Source organism: Microtus pennsylvanicus, chromosome 7 (genome assembly GCF_037038515.1).
Source record: "Microtus pennsylvanicus isolate mMicPen1 chromosome 7, mMicPen1.hap1, whole genome shotgun sequence".
NCBI classification, from domain to species: Eukaryota; Metazoa; Chordata; class Mammalia; order Rodentia; family Cricetidae; genus Microtus; species Microtus pennsylvanicus.
Window position 1 is genome coordinate 4,359,249 of NC_134585.1, and position 22,444 is coordinate 4,381,692.

At 46.8% G+C, this 22,444-nt stretch overlaps 1 protein-coding gene across 3 annotated transcripts in view; it reads left to right on the forward strand.

The window, feature by feature from the left end:
* Positions 1–22,444, forward strand: part of Bltp3a (bridge-like lipid transfer protein family member 3A) — a 59,688-nt gene that overhangs the window by 14,673 nt on the left and 22,571 nt on the right. For all 3 annotated transcript variants that reach the window (XM_075979675.1, XM_075979673.1, XM_075979674.1), the window contains exons 2-9: positions 15,341–15,503; positions 15,603–15,641; positions 15,899–15,990; positions 17,936–18,125; positions 18,306–18,446; positions 18,790–18,960; positions 20,169–20,367; positions 21,841–21,927. In XM_075979675.1, the coding sequence (XP_075835790.1) occupies positions 15,341–15,503; positions 15,603–15,641; positions 15,899–15,990; positions 17,936–18,125; positions 18,306–18,446; positions 18,790–18,960; positions 20,169–20,367; positions 21,841–21,927 (1,082 nt within the window). The remainder of the gene's footprint in view (positions 1–15,340; positions 15,504–15,602; positions 15,642–15,898; positions 15,991–17,935; positions 18,126–18,305; positions 18,447–18,789; positions 18,961–20,168; positions 20,368–21,840; positions 21,928–22,444) is intronic.

Sequence of the window (22,444 nt, forward strand, 5' to 3'; positions counted from 1 at the left end):
GTGCATGTATACACGCATGCTTTAGATATGGTGCGTGTAGGTACATGTGTATATAGTGGAGTTCAATATTGGTAGTGGGGAGTCATCCTCATCGCTCTGCAGACTTGCTCATTGAGGCAGAATATCTCAAAGCCAGAGCTCCCTACTGTGACTAACGTCAGTGGCCAGCTTGTTCTGAGGTCCCCCTTTACATTTTCCGAGACTGCAGTGATGGGTGGGCTGTTACTCTGCCTGGTATTTACTTGGGTTTTGGGGACCTGAATTCTGGTCGTTAGTGCTTGAGTGGTAAGAACTTTAACCACTGAGCAGTTTCCCTCGCCTCTAATATTACATTTCTAGACATTTACTGCAGAGTGGGGAGAAATGCTTTTGCACTGTGTTAAAGAGGGAAGGAAGCATTCTCTCTTTCCATGTCACATGACCTGGGGAGACTGGGACCTTACTATAGGTGTGTCTTAGTTACTGTCCCATTGATGTGAAGAGACACCATGACTAAGGCAACTCTCATAAAAGAACACATTTAATCGGGGGTTTGCTTACAGTTCCAGAGGGTTAGTCTATGTTGATCATTGTGGGAAGCAGACAACCATGGCATTGGAGCAGTAACTGAGCTCTGCATGCTGATCCGCAGGCAGATTGAGAGAGAGACAGAGACACAGACAGACAGACAGACAGACAGGGCCAGGTGTGTGCTTTTGAAACCTCAAAGCCCATTCGTCAGAGACATACCTACTCTAACAAGAACATACCTCTTAATTGTTCCCAAACAGTTTATTAACTGGGGACCAAACATTCAAACATGAGCTTCTAGGGACCATTTTCATCCAGACCACTACAAGGTGAAGCAGCCAGATGTGCACACTGGGTTATCCCTTAGAGGGCATTTAGTTACCTTCACTTAGCCCAGCTCTTCCTGCCAGTTGGGTAGTGGCCTCCATAGCAGAAGGAACTGTGCCTCTTGGCTTCTTCAAAACTAGAGTCCAAGGCCAGTGAGACGGCTTAGTAGGTGAAGGTACTTCCCAGGCCTGAGGACCTGGGCGTCTGGAAGCCGAGAACAACTGCAGGTGGTTTTTCTTTTCCACACTCATGTTGTCTTGGGTGTGCCACACTGCACACACACACAGTCACAAAGAAACTGCGGTAAAAAGATCAAAACCAGACTAGAGTCTGAGCGGTGGCACGTGTAGGTCAGTGTGGGGAGAAGATGATGGAGTGAACATTCTAGTGTGTTGATTTTCACGAGACAGTGTGTGTCCCTGGGTGGCACAGGTGGCATTGAACCCACAGTCCTGCCTTAGCATCCCCAAGTGTGCTTTGGAGTGCCCCGCTGGCAATGAGGAAACCTTAGCTGTGAGGACGGAGACTCCAGCCAGTGGATCAGGGAGTCCCTTTATCCCCTTTATCTGTGTGCTGCGGGCTAGCATGTTACTGGTGCCAGTAATAAACGCTGAAGAATGTGTTCCGTTTTAGCAATCAGTATTGATTGATTGTCACGAGGGAGAATTAAAGTTTAAAAATATTACGTTAGCTCTTCAGGTGAAGGGCATGAAGTCTCTGCCAACTTTTCAAGATTGGCCGTGTTTTATTTGCCAACTTCAGTAATCTTACATGTAACTCAATCTTTTGTACCTTGGTTGTATATAATTTGGCTGCCGGCCCATAATTTTTTTTGTTTTGTTTTTTTCGAGACAGGGTTTCTCTGTGGTTTTGGAGCCTGTCCTGGAACTAGCTCTTGTAGACCAGGCTGGTCTCAAACTCACAGAGATCCGCCTGCCTCTGCCTCTCGAGTGCTGGAATTAAAGGCGTGCGCCACCACCGCCTGGCTCAGCCCATAATTTTTAAAAAGTTCTGAAGGGTGTTAGAGCTCATAACTGTCTGAAACTCTGATTCCAGGGAACCCAGTGCTCTCTTCTGACTTCCATAGTCACTGCATACACATAGCGCACATGCGAACACACAGGCAAAGCACTTTTACTCATAAATAAATCTAATTAGAAATTTTGAAGGAGATCAGTACTGAGATACTAGTATTTACAAGTTTGACTGAATGGAATTGTGATGTCCCCAAGTTTAATTTCTTTTTTAAAATAATTAATTAAAAAACTTTGTGTGTGTATGTATGTTTGCCTACCCGTATGTCTGTGCACTGCTTGTGTGTAGTGCCTGTGGAGGCCTGAAGAGGGCATCACATCCCCTGGTACTGGAGTTACAAGCAGTTGTGAGCTGCTGTGAGGGTGCTGGGAATTGAACCCAGGTTCCGTCTTCAAGAGCAGCCAGTATTCTTAACTGCTCAGCCAACTCTTCAGCCCCTGCAATTTTCATTTGTAAGTTTGAAGTTTGGAGCCTGTGACCAGTAAAAATAGTCTTCCACGCCTTTAATCCCAGCACTCGGGAGGCAGAGGCAGGCGGATCTCTGTGAGTTTGAGACCAGCCTGGTCTACAAGAGCTAGTTCCAGGACAGGCTCCAAAACCACAGAGAAACCCTGTCTCGAAAAACCAAAAAAAAAAAAAAAAAAAAGAAAAGAAAAAGAAATAGTCTTCCATTGCTGGACAGTGGGTAAGTGTACGTGGTGCATGTGATGTACCTAGGCAGTGAACTCTGGCTCAAGGATTAAGGACACAGAGGGAGGTAGAGGAGGAAGATAGGAAGCTGCTTTCTGTGTCTTGGGGTAGGATCCTTTACATCACGTGTCTCTGCGGAGTTGTTTTGGTTTGTCACCTTGATGAGGAGTGGGACAAGTGCTGACTGGGGGGAAGATGCCAATTCATGCTGTATGAAGTCTCTTCTCAGAAAGTGTTCTCTAAAGCCAGGCACGGCGGCTCACACTTGTAACCCAAGTGCTGGGAAGCTGAGCAGAACTGAGGTCAGTCTGGTCTCCGCAGTGATTCCCAGGGCAAACTGAACTACAGAGTAAGACTTTGTCTAAAGAAAAGCCTGTATAATTCCAGCACTTGGGAGCTGGAGGTACGAAGATTGAGAATTTGAGGCTAGCCTTGACTACATAGTGAGTTTGAGGTCAGCCTAGGCTAAGCTATATGAGATCTTGCCTCTTCCCCTAAAGGTCTTATAATATATTAATGTTGATTATATTATTTAAAAATAAAAACAAGCTTTAAAAAATATGGGCAATTACAGTTTATGTGTGTGTGTAGATATATAATCCCATATAGCAGTTTATGTGTCTGTCTAGATATATAATCCCGTATAGCAGAAACTATTATTTTCCTTTGTTTAGCTTATTTATTTATTTTGGTTTTCTGGCAGGGTTTCTCTGTGTAGCCCTGGGTGTTCTGGAACTTTGTTTGTAGACCAGGCTGGCCTCGAACTCACAGAGATCCACCTGCCTCTGCCTCCCGAGTGCTGGGATTAAAGAAGTGCTGTGCCACCACCACCCGGGTGTCATTTTCTCTATGTGTGTGTTGCTGGGGGAGGGGTGAGTGTGCACGCCCATCTTGTGTGGAGGCCAGAGGTCAGTATTGGGTGTTTTCCTCTGCCATCTTATTTTTTTAGGAAAAGGGTCTCTTACTGAACCTGTTTGTAGACTGTCTGACCAGCAAGCCCCCAGGATCGGCCTCTCCATTCCCCCCCCCAAAGTCTTGCTTTTATGTGGGTGCTGGGAAATACAAACTTGTGCTCTTACACTTGAACAGCAAGAACAGTACCAGCTGAGCCTCCTTCTTGAGTAAATTTATAACTCATAGAATTCACGACTTTAATAAATGCTTTCTGTGTTGTGTCATTAGACATAGAGAGTTTCGTTTTGTTTTTTACATAGCATCAGATAATAAAACAAGATAGAAAAATATTTGAAATAATGGCAATGGGAATATGGTTCAATTGGTAGAGTTCTTGCCTGGCACGCATGAAGCTCTGAGCCCCATCCATAGCACCACATATACAGGAAGTGTAGCGCATGTCTGTAATGCTGGCAGTCAAGGAAGGAGGCCCAGAAATGAAAGATTGGGTCTAGAGAGATGGCTTAACAGTTAAGAGCTCATAACCATCTAACTCCTGTTCCAGGAGACCTGATAACCTCTTCTGGTCTCTTTGGGCACCAGGCATAGCGTGGTGATACACAGACATACATGTAGGCGAAACGCTCATACACATGAAATGAAATCTTTAAACAAAGAAGAAAAGAGAGATGATTGGCATGGTGGTGCACAACTTTAATCCCAGCTTTTCAAGCAGCAGAGACAGCTGGGTCTCTTGAGTTTGAAGCCAGCCTGGTCTATAGAGTGAGTTCCAGGACAGCGGGGCTACAGAATGAGTCTTTGTTTCAAAGAAAAAAAAAGAGAACAAAACCAAAACAAGTTTATCTTTTACTGTACAGTTCAAAACCAGCCTAGGATACATGAGATCTTATAAGAAAAACACCAGAAGCTAACAGTGAAATAGTAGACAACTAAATTTAAATAAGGGCAAAGGATCTAAGTAGGCATTTCTCCAAAGAAGACATGCGTGTGGCCGGCTGTGACGTAAGAGGATGCCATCCAGAGCTGCAGGTGAGAGCTGTGAAGACACACTTGAATCACGGGATGACGACGGTGAAGAATGCGATGGCAAGTGTCAGCATCTTCCTCTGGTGCACATCACAGATACAAAGGTTCCATGCCCACAGTCCCAACAAGAGAGAAAATCACATGCTCACACCAGAATTTTAAGAGGAAACCCGAATGAGTGCCTGTCAGCTGCTGATGCTCGTACGGCAGATGTAACACATGACGTGTCACATTGCTAGACCATAACAAGGAATGAAAGATGACAGAGACCTGGGCGTGGCTCAGTGAGTAACGTGCTTGCTTTACAAGCTCAAGGACCTAAGTTCAGATCCCCAGAAGCCACGGAAAAATCCAGGCTGGTGTAGAGGCTTGTAACCCTAATGGTAAGGTAGTGGGTGGAGTCGGAGATGCTGGGACTCTTGTTGCCATGCTGATCTATATCTACCCTTGGTTTTTGTTTCTTTTTCTACAAGGTCTGATCATTTATTTGTTACCCCTAAAGACTTTTTTTTCTTTTTGTTTTTTGAGACAGGGTTTCTCTGTGTGGCTTTGGCTGTCCTGGAACTTGCTGTAGAGACCAGGCTGGCCTCGGACTCACAGAGATCCTCCTGCCTCTGCCTCCTGAGTGCTCTACCACTGCCTGGCTATACAGACTATTTTTGATAAGACTTAGAAATGGAAGCCCTCAGCAAGGACAGCCATCATTCTGAATAATCTGTTCCTGGCGCTTTTCTTTGGCTTCCTTCATTTTCTTGGCCCAAAGTCTAGCATGTTCTGCAGCCTCCTTGTTTTTCTTAATGCACTGTACCTGGAGAAAATACATTGGAGTTTGTGTTATAGATGTTGAATCTTGGGTGCTTTGGTTCTGGGCTTCTCACCGTTTTTTAAGGCAGTGGTTCCCAGCCTTCCTAACGCTGTGACCCTTTAGTATAGTTTCTCATGTGGTGACCCTAACCATAAAATTATTTCCTTCCTGTCAGAACTGTAATTTTGCTGCTGTTCCAGTTGTAAATATCTGATACTTGACCCCAAAGGGGTTGCCACCCACAGGTCTGCCAACTTTTTTGGGCCCCACCACTGAAACACAGTAGTACCTGCCAGTCCAGGAACCTCCTCGCCTTTGCTTGTTGAGAACACCCAGATTGACATCCACAGCGCATCTACAAACAGAACGGACTTGAGCTTCCTCTGTCCTGCTCCCCTTAGTCTATAACAAGAATGCCCTTACGCAACAACACGTACACTCTGCTGTGGCTCGAGACAACCTGTTTCCTTGAAAACCTTGTTTGATGTCTGATGCCGTAAAACAATCCCACACCAGTTCAGAATTCTTGATTATAAAAAGGGTTGTTTATTTAAGGGGAAAACTTGCAGATCACCGTCCTAAACAACAGTCTTCTGAGTGCAAACAGGAACAAAGTCTAGCAGCCAGATCAGGAGCGGGAAGCTAGAGAGCGGGTCACACGGTTCCCACTGTTTTTTAAACTATAGGAGACCTCGCCCAAGTGGGCTGGTATCTTAAAGGCTATTGGCTGAAGGAGCAGAATGTGGAGCAGCTGTCCACTGATTCAGACCATATAACTCTTGTGCTCTTCACCCAGTTACTTCTGTGGTCGTGCGCTTCTCAGAGACAACACAGCGTTTGTGTTCATCTTTCTCTTTAGTGAGTTTTTGACAGCCGGTGGCTGGAAAGTAGCTGTCAGCCTCATCTTGACATGGCCAGCTGCCTAGGAGGTGCTGCGAAAAAGAGTATGTACGTTGGAATTTCATGTTAAAGGGTGGAAGGTGCCTGATGTTGTCCTCTGACCGCTACACATCTGTTAACACATACGCGTGTGCACACTCACACACATAGACATGAGCATGCAACATATGTACCGGCACAAAATACTGTACTAAATAAAAATCTCACAGAAGAGTGACCATATATGAGTTAGCTATATTAAATATCCAAACTAGGAAAAGCCATAGCCACAGAATAAACTGATGGTCGACTAGGACTGCTGTGGGAAAATGGCGGTCTTGTGGGTAGCAGCCACGCGTGGGTTTTCTTGGAGAGGAGTAGTGAAGCTTTTCTAAAGTTGGCTTTACATAAGGTTGCACAACTGGTATTACTAAAGCCATCGGCTTGTGCACTTTAAATGGATGGACTGTATGGCATGTGGAGGTGTTTTCACAGGCAGGATAAGGACAAGGAAAACCATTCCTGGTCTGGGCTTTTGTGCTTGCCTTGTGTCCAGGAAGCCTAGAGTTCGTCCTTGGCAGCACATCAAGCCTAGTGTGGTGGTGTACACCTGAAATCCCAGCATTTGGGATGTGGAAGCAGGAAGAGCAGCTCAAAGTCATCTCTGGCCACATAGCAAGCTCAAGGCCAGCCTGGACTTCATGAAAAACTACCTCAAACTAATAACAGCAAAATCCTGGAGATATGATGTTCATATTGGTAAAAACGAAAGGTAAAAAGGAAAACACCTGCAAATGAAGCTTCCACGCCGTGGGTGATTTTGCTCCAGCAGCAGAAGAGGGTGGACGAAAGGTCAACTGCTGAAAGGAACTCATCAGGTTTCATACCCAACTCATGTGTCCTTAAAAGGATGTAGCAGTTTGAATGATGTCCTCCACAAGTCTTGGGCATTTGATTCCTTGGTCCCCAGTTGGTGCTGTTTGGGGAGGATTTGGAGGTGTGGCCTTGCTGGAGGAAGTGTGTCACTGGACAAGCTTTGAGGTTTAATTTACTCCTGCCGGGTCAAGTTAGTCGCTGTCCCCTGCCTGGGTTTGAGATGTGAGGCTCTGAGCTGCTGCTCCTGTCGTGCAGCTGATCCTGTCGTGGACTCTAACCCTCTAGAGCTGTAAGCCCAAAATAAACCCCTCCTGTACGTTGCCTTGATCATGGTGTTTTATCACGGCAATAGAAAAGTAACTGAGACAAAAGAAGAGAGAGATAGAGACATTTTTTAGATAATAGATTGAGGATTCCAGCCCCAGTATAAGGCATACTTATACTTATTTAAATGGGAGAGGAAGTGAAAACATACAGACGCTTCGGCCTACAGGAAAGACTGAAGGGCAATGGAAATATAAAAGACTGCATGGTTCTCTTACTTCCTTAAAAGACCCCATGTAGAGGATTTATATTTATATGTTCTCTGTACACATTCCTAGAATTCTACACATGATAACTAGAATTCTCATTTCAAATGCAGAAGAAACGTCCACCAGGTAGGCCATATCCTGATCAGTAAATTCTTCCAACCATTTTCTAGATAGCGAGTAGCTGGAGGGATAGCTCTGCAGTTGGGAGCACTGTCTGTTCTCCCGGAGGATCAAGAATTGAGTCCCAGGACCCACATGACTGCTCACTGTGATTCCAGCTCCAGGGGATATGATATCCTGTTCTGGCCTCTGTGGGTGCCAGACATTTATGTGGTGTACATACAAACTTGCAATTAAAACACCTGTACACATGAAAAATAGTAAAATAAAAGAGTCAAAATATTAAAAACTTAATAGGTTGTTTGATCATAGTGGAAATAATAACTAGAAAAAAGTCTTTTGCCCAAATGTATGTCTGTGTACTGTGTGTATGTAGTGTCTGAGGAGGCCAAATGAGTGTCAGATACCCTGGAAGTGGAGTTATATACATGTGTGAGCTGCCTTGTGGGTGTTAGAAATTGAACCTGGGTCCTCTGGAAGAGCAGTCAGAGCCCTTAACCCGAGTCATCTCTCCTGTCCCAGTGGTTTTGGATTTCTGAGACTGGGTCTTGTTATACCTCTTAGTGAAGGAGCGGAGCAGGGAGGAGTTGTTGCGAGTTCTGCTGTCTGCAGGCTCTGGGGCAGGTAGTAAGTAGAGAATGCTGGGTTCTGTTCCATTTCTGTGGTGTGCTTAGTCCCACGTTTAACCCCCAGCTGACTAGGACGCTAGGGTAACCCTTTCTCATTTCTCATCACTGTGTTTTCATTTGTAAATTACAGATTTTCAATTAATGGTTATTATTAATTTTGAGACAGGGTTTCTCTGTGTAACAGCCCTGGCTGTCCTGGAACTCTCTATCTAGACCAAACTGACCTTGAAATCAGAGACTCTCCTGCCTCTGCTTCCTGAGTGCCGGGACTAAAGGTGTGCATGCCATCACTGCCCAGCTTGAATTAAAATTATTTAAAATCCTTTTTGGTTGTGTGTGTTGGCACATACCTGCCACTTCAGCACTAGGTATCTGAGGTAGGAGGATCAGCAATTCAAGACAAGCCTCCCGAGTACTGAGTTCAAGGGCAGCCTGGGCTACTTGAGACACTGACTTAAGAAAGTTTCTGACTCTTAGAGTCTGTAGGTTTAAAAACTCTGTCTTCCTAACATCATGTTACAGATTTGCAAGGATGATTGACAGCCTTCCTGTTGCTCCTTTAGCAGATGGTGTTTCTCCTGCAGAGATGAAGCTGATCAGTGTGTTTTTCCAACTTGACTTCGTCTAAGCCTCTGTATCAGTGATAGTAACAGACGGCCCGAGACAGGCTGCCATTAGCCTTTTTAGCTACCCTTGGACTGTGAGGGATCGTAGATACTGTGTTGCGCCGGGGACTGCAGGGGACAGAGATGGCACAGCAAGGCTCTTCTCAAGCACTCAGATTCCTCTTGTTTTTGAGAACTTGATCTGGCGTCTGAGGCTGACTTGGCACAGTTGGCTTCATCTTATTGCCTCAGTTTAATCTAGTTGAACTAAATGATGGGCCAGAGTTTGTGCTGGAATTCCTTGTATAGGTAGTGGGAGAGCCACGTGGGCTCATGGATTTGCTGAGCCTCAGTTCAGAAAACCTTGCCCCCCCCCCGTAATAACTGGCTCCATGAATCACCTTTTTTTTTTTTTAAATGAACATTACGATTTTGCCTGCACATATGTCAGTGTGAGGATGTTGGGTCCTTCGGAACTGGAGTTACAGACAGTTGAGAGCTGCCTTGTGTGAGCTGGGAAGTGAACCCAGGTCCCTTGGAAGAGCAGTTGGTATTCTTAACCTCAGAGCCATCTCTCCAGCCTCCCCATGGATCACCTTTTAAAACCTATTGTTTATCATTGTTGTAAACTTCAGGAAATACCAGTTCAGGGAAATTCTGTTTGTTTTAAAGATGGTCTCATTAAGTAACTCTGGCTGGGCTGGTACTCACTTTGTAGAACAGACTGCCCTTAAATTAGAGATCCACCTGCCTCTGCCTCCCAAGTGAGAATACACTCAGGCTGTGTCCCTGTGTGTAAGCGACACCTGCTGACAGTCATTACTGTCCTAGGGAAAGCCTGTTTGCCGTCCTGGGAGTGTACTGGAGACGTCCTGGTGAGGAGGACTAAGCATTACACTTGCTAGGCAAGCACTGTAGTGCTGAGCTGAATCCCCACCCCCAACTTGTAGAGCTTCCAGTAGCAGCAGTGTTCCACTTCTGATGTTTGATGGCACTGTTTGCTTTTGTACTTGATCATCCAGCTGGTGGCACAGCGCCTCTGTGCTCTCCAGTCAGCGTCCTGGTGGAGACAGGGCTTGCTGTGTGGAGGGACATGAAGTAGCCCTGGCATTCTCAAGGTCTTGCTAATAATTGGGTTGGTGAAGTTCAGAAAGGTTCCCGATGATACTACACTATAACCTTACCTGAAAATTGAAGGGGCTGGAAAGATGGCTCAGCAGTTAAGAGCACTGGCTGCTCTTCCAGAGGTCCTGAGTCTAATTCCCGGCAATCACGTGGTGTCTCACAACCATCTGTAATGATATCTGGTGCCCCCTTTTGGCCTGCAGGTGTACATGCAGCTAATGAATCTTAAATTGAAATTTATTCTATTTACACAAGATAAGTGCACACCTTTAATCCCAGCACCCGGAAGACAGAGGCAGGTGGATCTCTGTGAGTTTGAGGCTAGCCTGGTCTACAGAGTGAGTTCCAGGACAGCCAGGGCTACACAGAGAAACCCTGCCTTGAAAACAGACAAGAACTTCTCATGTGGGCATGACAGTATGTACCATGTACCTGCAGTCCTAGGACTCATGAGGTGAAGGCAGGAGGATTGCTGGTTTGAGGCCGGCTTGGGGGCCTCCCTAAAAGGAAAAGCAGCGTTTCTTGCTGGTTCTCATTCTGATTTTGTCTGTACTGAAGGAAGGATTGCTAGGAGAGTTTGAGAAAGGAATTGCAATCCTTTGAATCCTCTGAATGTATAAAGGGCTCAGGAGTGCCCTGTGAAAGCAAGTGTGCTGAGCTTCCTGTTCCACCTGCTTGCTTCCTGACTATCGCCCCTCCTCTTCTAGAGGTGCTGGGACCCGCCTCTCTTCTAGAGGTGCTGGAACCTCCCTCTTCTCTTCTAGAGGCGCTGGGACCTCTCCCCCTCTCTTCTAGAGGTGCTGGAACCTCTCCTCCTCTCTAGAAGCATGCACTATCCTCAGTTGCCTATTCTTGTTTAGGAAGTGGTGGACTCTTTCTCACCCTGTTTTTGTTTGCTTGTAGGCATTCATTTCAGTAAAAGGAGGGTCCTAGTTTTCAGAGGAAAGGATCCATGGGAACAAAGCTGGTCTCTATTGTTTACAAAACAAAGTTGGGGGGCTGGAGAGATGGCTCAGTGGTTAAGAGCACTGACTGCTTTTCCAGAGGACCAGATTCAATTCCCAGCACCCATATGGTGGCTCAAAACTAATTTCCAGGGGACCCGATATCAGTGGCAAAACACCAATGCACATAAAATAAATAAATTAAAGAAAATGTACTTGCTGAACAAGCATGACAATTTGAAATCAGAGTTCTAGCACCCTCAGCAAAGTCAGGCACATGCTTATAATTCCAGCACTGGGGAGCAGAGACAAGAGAGACCCAAGTCTTGCTAGCCAGCCAGTGGAGTCGTGTTAGTGAGCTTCAGGTCCAGTGAGAGACACTGTCTCAGAAAATAAAGTGGAGAGCAATGAAGAAGACACTTGACATCCCTTCTGTCACAACCCGCCCCCCTCCCCAGTAAGAATTTAAAAAAGAGCAGAGTTGCTTCATACTTCGTTTATTTTCAACACCTGTTTTAGGGCTTGGGCTGAAGTGCTTAGCATTAAAAAAAATCAGTCGAAGTTAAAGTCTGGGGATTCCTTCTTCCTTATGTGGAACAAAGGGTAAACCTGTCCTCCGCCCTCTGAAGCTTTCCTGATAGGACCTACCTGGAGGCTGGAACGGTTTTCACCTGTATTTACTTCCTCAGGGACACAGAAGTGTGGTTAGCCCGTGATCTTCACAAGTGCAGGCTTTTGACGGGTGGTAAAGGCTGAGAGTCTAGGAGCTGCGTTGATTTTGGAGGCAGTGTAGCTTGTGACACTATCTACCCAAGTATGCTCACAGACTCAGAAGAGGCCACATGGACGTTTCCCCTTTTGTGTCTGTTCTTCAAGCCGATGAAGGAGTGTCAGACTAGGGCCTCTCTGGGCGTCTGCTGTCCTTCCAGGGCTTTAACTGAGAGTGCTCTGCATGCCATTGTCATTTTCTGAACTTCAACATTATCTAGATGCTAATGTAGCCTGCTGCTGTCGGATGGATGTTTGCAGAGGTAGGCAAGGTGTGAGTGCCATGGCTGAACTGTCTGCCCCCCAGGCTCACAGGAGAGATGTGACGTGCTAGTTGGCTGCCTGTGCGAGTGGCTGATGCAGTACTGAGCTTAGGGACTCTAACTTCTGTAGTCCATGGCCAGCAAGCCTGCTTCATCCCTAGCATTTGCTCAGCACACACGAGTCCTGACAAGTGGCCGAAGTGAGCACTGGGTGGGCCAGAGACCCAACACCTTCTGCATGTAGCGAGAGCTGTGGGGACTTCTGGGAAGGCAGTCCTCAATAATCCACAGCTGCGAAATGAGTCTCTAGGCTGTCGGAGCTTCCTGTGGGCCATCCCTCAGTCCACAGGTATCACTTTCTTGAATTTGCTTATCATGCCAGTTAATTTTCATTTCTGTGTATCCTCTTGTGTCATAGGATACTGTTTTGCATGGTTGCCAGCTTCTAAAAGGAATTTCATTACTAAAATTACAAAGGAATACCATTTATGTACTGTAAAAAAAAATACAAAAATAAAACTTGTGGGCTAGCAAGCTGGCTCAGAGAGTAACTGCATTTGCTGCCTGACAACCTGAGCTCCATCTGGGACCCACATGGTTGAGGGAGAGTGCCAACTTGGCCTTGGCATGAGTGCACCTTCCCACGGTGAATAAATGATGCAATGGGAAAACGCGGCACATGATGATTAGTATGGACAAGGAAGGACACCTTTGAAATGCAGCTTAGAGAGGGGGACCATGGGGGCGAAGCTCATAAGTATAAACTTGGAACCTAAACTGTTAGCATCTAAGATAAGAATGAACATAAATAAACACAAGGAAAACTAGTGATGGAGGACAGAGCACTCCATGCTTATTGTAACAGAAGATAGCAACTCTGAGATGCAGTAGCAAGAGGAGGTTCATTTGCCTTGCTTGTCCCACAGACGAGCAGGCTCAGCTTTGAAGAAGTTGATCCAGTTGAAAAGATGAGAAAGGATTTGGGAGTCATTCACTAGCAGGGCCATCTGTTGAGTCAGTGCTTGGGAAGAATGTGGTTTTTTTTTTTTTTTTTTGGTTTTTCGAGACAGGGTTTCTCTGTGGTTTTGGAGCCTGTCCTGGAACTAGCTCTGTAGACCAGGCTGGCCTCGAATTCAAAGAGATCCGCCTGCCTCTGCCTCCCAAGTGCTGGGATTAAAGGCGTGCGCCACCATTGCCAGGCCTTGGGAAGAATGTGTAGACTAAACTCCTGTCTTAGGTGTGCTATCAAACTGAGCGAGCACGGCTGCCGAGAAAGTGTGTCACAGACTCCAGGAATGCGGAGGAGGAGAAGATAGGAGCCAGGTGGGTTGCTGATAAGTGCTCCAGGAAAGGGAGGAAGATGGGAGCTGAGCGTGGACCAGAGAAAAGATTGGCCTGAGTCTCCCGGCCGGGGTTTTGTTGATGGCGCACTCAGAGCTCTAGACCAGCAGTTCTCTTCTGCGATTCCTTTAGGTGAGCATTTAGACTCCATGTCTCAAAGTGAGGCAGGATCCGTCCTTTTGGGACGACCTTTTGGGACGACCACAGGTATTGGTTTGCTCATGGGTCCCATCAGCTTGTCACTGTTTCAGAGTCCTTAGAGTATCTCTATGCTATGAAAAAATAGGCTGCTTTTCTGTCCCCGCTGCTGCCCTGTTCCTCCGTCGCTACCGTGATTTAGACCAACAGTGTTGAGCCTGTGGGTTGCAATCCCTTTGTAGGTAAAACGACCCTTTCTCAGGGGACACCTAGGACTTGGAAAACACAAATATTTACTTGACAATTCACAATAGTAGGAAAATTGCAGTTATGAAGTAGCAATGAAAATAATTTTACGGTTGGAGGGAGACACCATAACATGAGGAGCTGTATTGAAGGGCTGCAGCTTCAGGAAGGTTGAGAGCCGCTGCTTCAGAGCATCTTTCCCCAATCTGTTATGTTTATTTTATTTTGAAAGGCACATTAGAAGGTTAGTTTCTGGCATTGACAGACAGGTTACTGCGCTTGCGTGGGTTCTCTATGGCCTCTTGTAGCTTGCAGAAACCTCCCAGTGGTTCTTGCTTTGGTTTTTACTGAGTCCTAGGTGTTCCTCTGAGCTTGGATTTGTGGGGTGTTTTTGCAGCCCTCTGCTTTGTTCTCTATCCTTGCTGAAAGCATTCCTGGCTGTCTGTTTTTACCCATCTGCCTGTCTCCATATACAGACTTAGAAGGACTTGAGGAAGCTTCATTTTCTAGTTTCTTTCTTTTTAAAAACATTTATTCATGATTTTTTAATTAAAAGCGTTTTAATTCTTAAAAAATATTATTTAACTTAATTTATTTGCCTTGGTGTGAAGGTGTCAGAGCTCCCCCGGAGCTGGAGTTACAGACTGTTGTGCCTCCGTGTGGGTGCTAGGAATTGAACCCAGGTCCTTTGGAAGAACAGCTAGTGCTATTAATCACTGAGCTATCTCTCCAGCCCCTGTTTTTGGTTTTTTTAAAAATATTTATTTATTTATTTATTATGGATACAATATTCTGTCTGTGTGTATGCCTGCAGGCCAGAAGAGGGCACCAGATCTCATTACAGATGGTTGTGGGCCACCATGTGGTTGCTGGGAATTGAACTCAGGACCTTTGGAAGAGCAGGCAGTGCTCTTAACCTCTGAGCCATCTCTCCAGCCCTGTTTTTGGGTTTTGAGATTGGGTTTCTCTATGTAGCCCTGGCTTTCCTGGAACCCACTCTGTACACCAGGCTGGTCTCGAACTCACAGAGATCCGCCTGCCTCTGCCTCCCAAGTACTGGGATTAAAGGTGTGCGCCGCTACCCAGCCATTTTATGTTTTTATTTAGTTGCTGTCTTTGTTGTTCTGTTGCCTTTGGGGCAGGATGACATGCATCCCAGGCTGGCTTCAAACTCATTACGGCCTTGATCTTCACCTACACTTCTCAAGTGCTGGGATCACAGGCATACACACACATCTGGCCTAGCTGCTCTGTTTTCAGAGAATTTTTATGTGCAGGTCCAGAAATAGAAGGCTGTGTTGCCACTCCATCCATGCCTCCAGATTCCCCACAATACATTGTCAGTAAGGTGGTGGCTATCATAGTAGAAGAAGAGGTCTTGCCGGGCGGTGGTGGCGCACGCCTTTAATCCCAGCACTCGGGAGGCAGAGGCAGGCGGATCTCTGTGAGTTTGAGGCCAGCCTGGTCTACAAGAGCTAGTACCAGATCTGTGTGTGGCGTGAAGACCAGGCCAATTCATTTATCACGTTGCCCTAGAAACAGTGCTTTCCTGTCACTCCTCGCAGGTTCACCAAGAATCTTTCCCCGGACAAGATCAACTTGAGCACCCTGAAAGGGGAGGGTCAGTTGACCAATCTGGAGCTAGATGAAGAGGTTCTGCAGAACGTGCTGGAACTGCCTACCTGGCTGGCCATTACCAGGGTCTACTGCAACAGGGCCTCCATCAGGGTGAGCATGGTGTCCAAGTGCTGCTGCTGTCTTGGACCAGGAGGCTTGTTTTCTTGAGGAACAGCTGTCACATGCTGTGTCTTTGCTTTGTTCCTTCAGATCCAGTGGACCAAGTTGAAGACACATCCAATTTGCTTGGTAATGGCCTTTTATGCTTGCAAGTAATCTTTTGCGTTTTAATTTTCTGCCACCACCGCCCAGCCTTCTTCTTTTTTTTTTTTTTTTAAATAATGATTTTTACGTCTTAAGATCTATCCTTGCATTTTCTTTGGGATCCAGACAGAAAGTAAGAAGCATGGTTTGTGTTGGCTGGGGCGGCTTGTAGCAGTCTGCTGTCTTGCTGGTGCTGTGCGAGGGTTGTGTGGACGCTTAGCTCTGCGTAACTCTTCTTCCAGTGTCTAGATAAGGTGGAGGTGGAGATGCAGACCTGTGAGGACCCTCGCCCTCCCAACGGACAGTCTCCCATTGCCCTTGCTTCGGGACAGAGGTTAGTGACTGAGCCCCGACAAAGGATTGTGAGTGACCGTCTGTTACTGTGCCCAGGCTGGTTTCAGTTTATGAGTACTGGGATTCTAAGTGTGCCGCACTTTCACACATACAACTAAAGCAGATAGGTTAGTATATCACACCCCTGTTTCAAATATCAAACCTCAACAATTACCAACATTTTGCCAGTCTCTTTCCTGTGTGTTCCAGGACTTGACGGCAAATCCCAGGTGCCATATTGTACCTCTGTGTTACTAACAGCAGTATGAACTTGGGGACACAGAGTGTCGAACTGAGTACGTTCCATTATATGGTAGCCCAGGCTCCCTTTGAATTCACTGTGGGTAGCTCGGGCTGCCTTGAACTCCTGATCCCAGGATTTCAGACTGTGCCACCATGCCCAGCTTCCCTCTCACTTGACTGTCACTCACTGGGGTGCTTGGCTTTTGTGAACATCCATCAGATGTGTTTGTGAGGCTGTGTGCTCTCTCGGAGAGCATCATCAGATGTGTTTGTGAGGCTGTGTGCTCTCAGGTGAACACCTACGGGTGAACTTGCATGGTGATAATGGTATATGGGGAGTTTTGATTTTGGAAGAAACTGTCAAATTCTTCCCAACAGTTTACCAAATTGTATCTGTTTTTAATGTTTTGTATATTTTTTCTTGTCCTGTATTCACATTTCTCTTTTGGCGGGAATATAACTAACTAAAGGAATATAACTTCTCGATGTTTTTGTCTTTTTTTTTTTGAGACATGTTATCACTGTATCTTGCCTGGAACTTGATGGCCTCAAACTCAGAGAGATCTGCCTGCCTCTGTCTCTTGAGTGCTGAGTTAAAGGTGTCCTCGAGGCACAGCATTGCTCTTCTCCTTAAAGAAGTATTTTTGGTGGCAGATGGGTCAGTGGGTAAAGTACGTGCTTTGTAAGCATGAGGTGTGGAGTTCGCATCGCCAGCTCCTGTGTAAGGCCAGAGGGTGGGAACCCACTTGTAACCTCAGCTCTGGAGATGGGAAAAGAGGATCCCCAGAGCAAGCTGGCATCTGCTTGCCTCTGCTTCTTGAGTGCTGGGATTCCAGGTGTGAGCCACAGCTGTTTTCATTATTGTTATATTAGAGATGAATCCAGGGCCTGTAGCATGGCAGGCAAGTGACCGACCACTTAGCTGTACTCTACAGTGTCACTATAGTTTGGATTTATGTGTAAGTGTTAGTGTTATTTTTTCTGTGAACTGTGTATACTTTGTTCTATTTTTATTGGGCTGTGGGACCTTTTATTATCCTATGTGACTAAATTGCATATAAATGTGTGGCTTCTCGGGGAACGAACTTTCTGGCTATGCTAGGCAGGTGGAGGAGGGAGCGCTGGCTATACTAGGCAGATGGGGGGAGCCCTGGCTATAGTAGGCAGCTGGATGGGGAAGTGCTGGTTATACTTGGCAGGTAGAGGGCGTAGTATTCTTGACTTGAATTGACACTATAAACCCCACCTAACCTGTCTGAGTTTCTTTCTTCTTCCTATTCCCTTTTTACAGTATTCTGTGTCTTTGAAGATTTTATAGAAAATTAGAGGTCTGGAGAGTTGACTCTGAGATTAAGAGCACTGGCTGCTCTTTTAGTAGATCTGGGTTTGGTTCTTAACACCCACTGGGCATTGTTACCATCCTTAACTCCACTTTCTGGGATCCAGCTCCCTCTTGTGGACTCTGTGGGCACTGCAAGCATGTGATGTGTGATAGGCATGTATGTCCACAGTATACTCAAACATTTAAGCAAAAACAGAAACAAAATATTAAGAAAAACCCCAAGCAAAAAATTTAGAGGGGAAAAACAACAAGGAGAGAAGAAAGAAAAGTAAGCAGTCATGTTTATAGCAGAGTCTCTGTCTCTGAAACAGTCCCATCCCTGCCGCCCCTGGGTCTGATCTCTCTCCTTCCTCCATTGCAGTGAGTATGGCTTTGCTGAGAAGGTGGTGGAGGGGATGTTCATCATTGTCAATTCCATCACCATCAAGATCCACTCCAAGGCCTTCCATGCTTCTTTTGAACTGTGGCAGCTCCAGGGCTATAGTGTCAACCCCAACTGGCAGCAGAGTGACCTGCGTCTGACCCGCATCACCGATCCCCGTCGAGGAGAGGTGACGGTCCTAGTGTTCTGAGGGGAACGAGTGGAGGGATTGGAAGTAGAGGAAAACCAAGACCTCCAGTTAGGATGCTGGCTGAGAGGCCACTCGCCTTGTCTTTCTTTCCCCTCAGCTCTTCCGTCTCCTGATTCATCTGATCACAGAATCAAGGGATTTTATTTTCCCTCCTTCCAGGTTTTAACATTTAAGGAAATAACTTGGCAGACACTTCGAATTGAGGCAGATGCCACAGATAATGGGGATCAGGACCCAGTTACCACTCCACTGAGGCTCATTACCAACCAAGGCCGGATCCAAATAGCCCTTAAGAGAAGAGTGAGTGTGTGCGCCCCCGGCTGGGGAACTTCTGCCACTATCCGCATTGGTGTTGGCCCCACCAGTGTGAGAGGAGCTTTCCATCGTTTGGGTCCTTCTAGAAACCAGTTTCTACCCGTATTTATTATGTATACTCTTGGCCTAAGCATCTTGAGGTAGACTGCTACTTTTTCTTAAAGAAGCAAATCTGAGTTACTCTGTAAGAAATAGGTTTTCCAAAATGCTTGAATGGTTTCTTTTTACCTCCTGGAAGGTGAAAAGCTGCCTGGGAAAACCAGGCCAAAGTCACTTTAAGGCCTTGGAAGATACAAGATGCTGACCTGTGTTCTCTGTGGCCCCTCAGACCAAAGACTGCAATGTGGTTGCCTCCAAGTTGACGTTCCTGCTGGATGACCTGCTCTGGGTGCTGACTGACTCACAGCTCAAGGCGATGATGAAGTATGCTGAGTCGCTGAGTGAGGCCATGGAGAAGTCAGCCCAGCAGAGGAAGAGCCTGGCTCCTGAGCCTGTGCAGGTTAGAGACGACTGCACAGCTTGCGGGGCTGGGGAAGCAGTTGGCCAGCTCTGATTTATGCTAGTGTTGGTGGAATGAAGACTTTGCTGGCTTGCTTATGGAGTTCTCCAGTTGTGTTGCTTATACTGTCCTCTTCCATTTGCTGTGTCCACTGGATTCCTCCTGTATATCAATGGAGCCACCTTCCAGAGAAAGGAGGTGGCCTGAGCCTCTGGTTCCTCCCCTTGGGATTTGCACTGTCTGGAGCATAGACAGTGGACAGATTGTTAATGTGTGGTGTGCCAGGTTCTGTAGCAGGCAGACCCCGTGCTGCGAAAGTGTGGAGAAAGGGCACTGCCCATCCGGCACAGCAGCGCCCTTAGGGAGGACATTCTAGAGGAGATGACTGGGGTCAGCGTAGTCCTGGTAGCTGAGAGCTTGCAGGGCAACTTGTTATAAGAGATTTCTGTCCCACCAGGTCCTGTAGCCATTTAGTTCCAAATAAACAACAGAGTCTTACATCAATTATAAACTAGTTGGTATTCGATAATTCTTATATCTTAAATTGGCCCATAATTCTTGTCTGTGTTAGCCACGTGGCTTGGTTCCTTTTATCAGTGAGGAATTTTCATCTTGCTTCCTTTGTGTCTGACTTCTTCTGTGTCGACTGCAGACTGACTTTTTCCTCTTCTCAGAATTCTCCTGTTCTGGTTACCCTGCCTCTACTTCCTGCCTGGCTACTGGCCAATCAGCATTTTATTAAACCAGTACAACAGACAGATCTTTACAGGGCACAAGACCAGTGTCCCACAGCAGCAGCTCAACCCGAGGATACCCTGGGACGGCTGCTAGACTGGGTTGCCTCCTTGGGCAGTGCTGAGTGAGAGACTGGACAGCAGTTAGGAGACAGAGGGGTTCTGTTAAATTGTGGTTTTATTCATGTGGACTTAAGCTTCAGGAAGCAGCAGAAAGAGCCTCTCAGAACATGGACTTGATGTCTGTCTGTCTTTTAAATTTATAATTTATTTTCATTTTATGTGCCTTGGTGTTTTGCCTGCATGTATACCTGTGTGAGGGTGTTTGAAGCCCTGGGACTGGAGTTACAGACAGCTGTGAGCTGTCATGTGGGTGCTGGGAACTGAACCTGGGTCCAGTGGAAGAGCGGCCAGGGCTCTCAACCACCCAGCCACCTCCTCAGTTCCTGATGTTTTTCTCTCCATCACATGTAGCTCACTCCACCTGCTCCCAGTGCCCAGCAGACCTGGGCCCAGGCATTCAGTGGCAGCCAGGGCAACAGCAATAGCAACAGCAGCAGCAGCCGCCTCAGCCAGTACTTTGAGAGGTTCGACGTGAAGGAATCTTCCTACCATCTCCTCATCTCCCGCCTGGACCTGCACATCTGTGACGACAGCCCGTCCCGGGAGCCAGGTACCCATGCAGCCTGCGCCCAGCTGGCGCACAGCACTGTCTTGGGCAGAGCCCAGCCCTCCTTGGGTAGCTCTGTGTCGCCTGTGGCCGTGCTCTCCAGGCTCTGGGGTAGCTGGAGCCACCTGTCGCAGCGTGCGCATGGCAGGCCCTTATTGCACCACACTGTGTGAATCTTCAGGGATTGATCGAGCTCAGCCAGCATAAACCGGTTTCCCCAGTTCCCTGAGAAGTGCTGGTGTTTGTCAGAGGTTGAGAACCACTGCTGGGGGATTTTAGGAAAAGTAAATTCAATATAGGAAAGTCAGAGTTCTCAGGTTTCTCTCTTCTTTCCTGGAGCTGAGGATTGAGCCCAGACCTCGTATGTATGCTAAATTAACACGTGTTCTGCCGCAGCGCTACCTGGAGCCAGAATGTTCAGAGTATTAAGTCATTTTCATATTAATGTTGTGATAGTCAGATATGGTAATGCACAGCTTGGATCCCAGTACCCTGGAGGCAGAGGCAGGCAGATATCTGTGAGTGCAAGGCCATTCTCGTCTGCATAGAGAGTTCTAGGACAGCCAGGGCTACACAGTGATACCCTGTCTCAATCCCTCTTCAATTATATATATTGTATTTATATGTGTAGCAAGGTTATATTATGTTTGTAGCCTGCTTAAGGTCATGTCCCACCTGTGTTTGTATTTATTCAGAATGATGCCGGGCAGTGGAGGCGCACGCCTTTAGTCCCAGCACACGGGAGGCAGAGACAGGCGGATCTCTGTGAGTTTGAAACCAGCCTAGTCTAAGAGTGAGTTCTAGGACAGCCAGAGCTACACAGAGAAACCCTGTCTTGAAAATAAAAGGGGGGGGGGAGACTATCTTTTCCCCAAATCTGAAGAATACCTGTGGGTGTACGTATTCCAGTCCTCCTTTCTCCAAATCTGAAGAATACCTGTGAGTGTACGTATTCCAGTCCTAGCAGCTATGATGAGTAAATTTGAGACTAGCTTGAATTTGATGAGACCTTACCTACACAACAAAGACCCCCCACAACGTTATCAGTAATTATAGTCTTAAATTTTAAATACGAATATCTTTTTTTTTTTTTTTGGATTTTCGAGACAGGGTTTCTCCATAGCTTTTTGGTTCCTGTCCTGGAATTAGCTCTTGTAGACCAGGCTGGCCTCGAACTTACAGAGATCCGCCTGACTCTGCCTCCCGAGTGCTGGGATTAAAGGCGTGTGCCACCACCGCCCCGCTAAATACGAATATCTTATACTAATACTAATATCCGCTAATTTAAGACAATTATTGTTTCTTTTCCATTAATTGAACGAAGGAATCTTTGTATATTCTTTTTAGTATATACAGCACAGATCTGGGCCCATTAGTTAGGACCACAGGTTGCTCTCACCAAGAGCATTGGGGTGCAGAGGACTTTGCAGGTTTCTTTGCTCCTCCATGCTGTTCACTTGCATCTTTCTTCCGTAGGTGTCTCTGCAAACAGACTCACGGGTGGTGCCATGCAGCTTACCTTCCGCAAGATGGCATTTGACTACTACCCCTTCCACTGGGCAGGTTAGAGAAGTGTAACGTGTTCTAGCATGGCCCCAGATAATTGAGAGGGGATTTCTGGATTCATCCATGACCAGCCAGCAGAAGGGTGCTGGATATGGCTACATATGCTCAGAGGGCTGCTGGAGTGTTGCCCTATGAGCATCTGCAGCCTGTGTGGTACCCTGCTGGAGTGTCTCCCTGTGAGCATCTGCAGCCTGTGTGGTACCCTGCTGGAGTGTCTCCCTGTGAGCATCTGCAGCCTGTGTGGTACCCTGCTGGAGTGTCTCCTTGTGAGCATCTGCAGCCTGTGTGGTACCCTGCTGGAGTGTCTCCCTGTGAGCATCTGCAGCCTGTGTGGTACCCTGCTGGAGTGTCTCCTTGTGAGCATCTGCAGCCTGTGTGGTACCCTGCTGGAGTGTCTCCTTGTGAGCATCTGCAGCCTGTGTGATACCCTGCTGGAGTGTCTCCTTGTGAGCATCTGCAGCCTGTGTGGTACCCTGCTGGAGTGTCTCCCTGTGAGCATCTGCAGCCTGTGTGG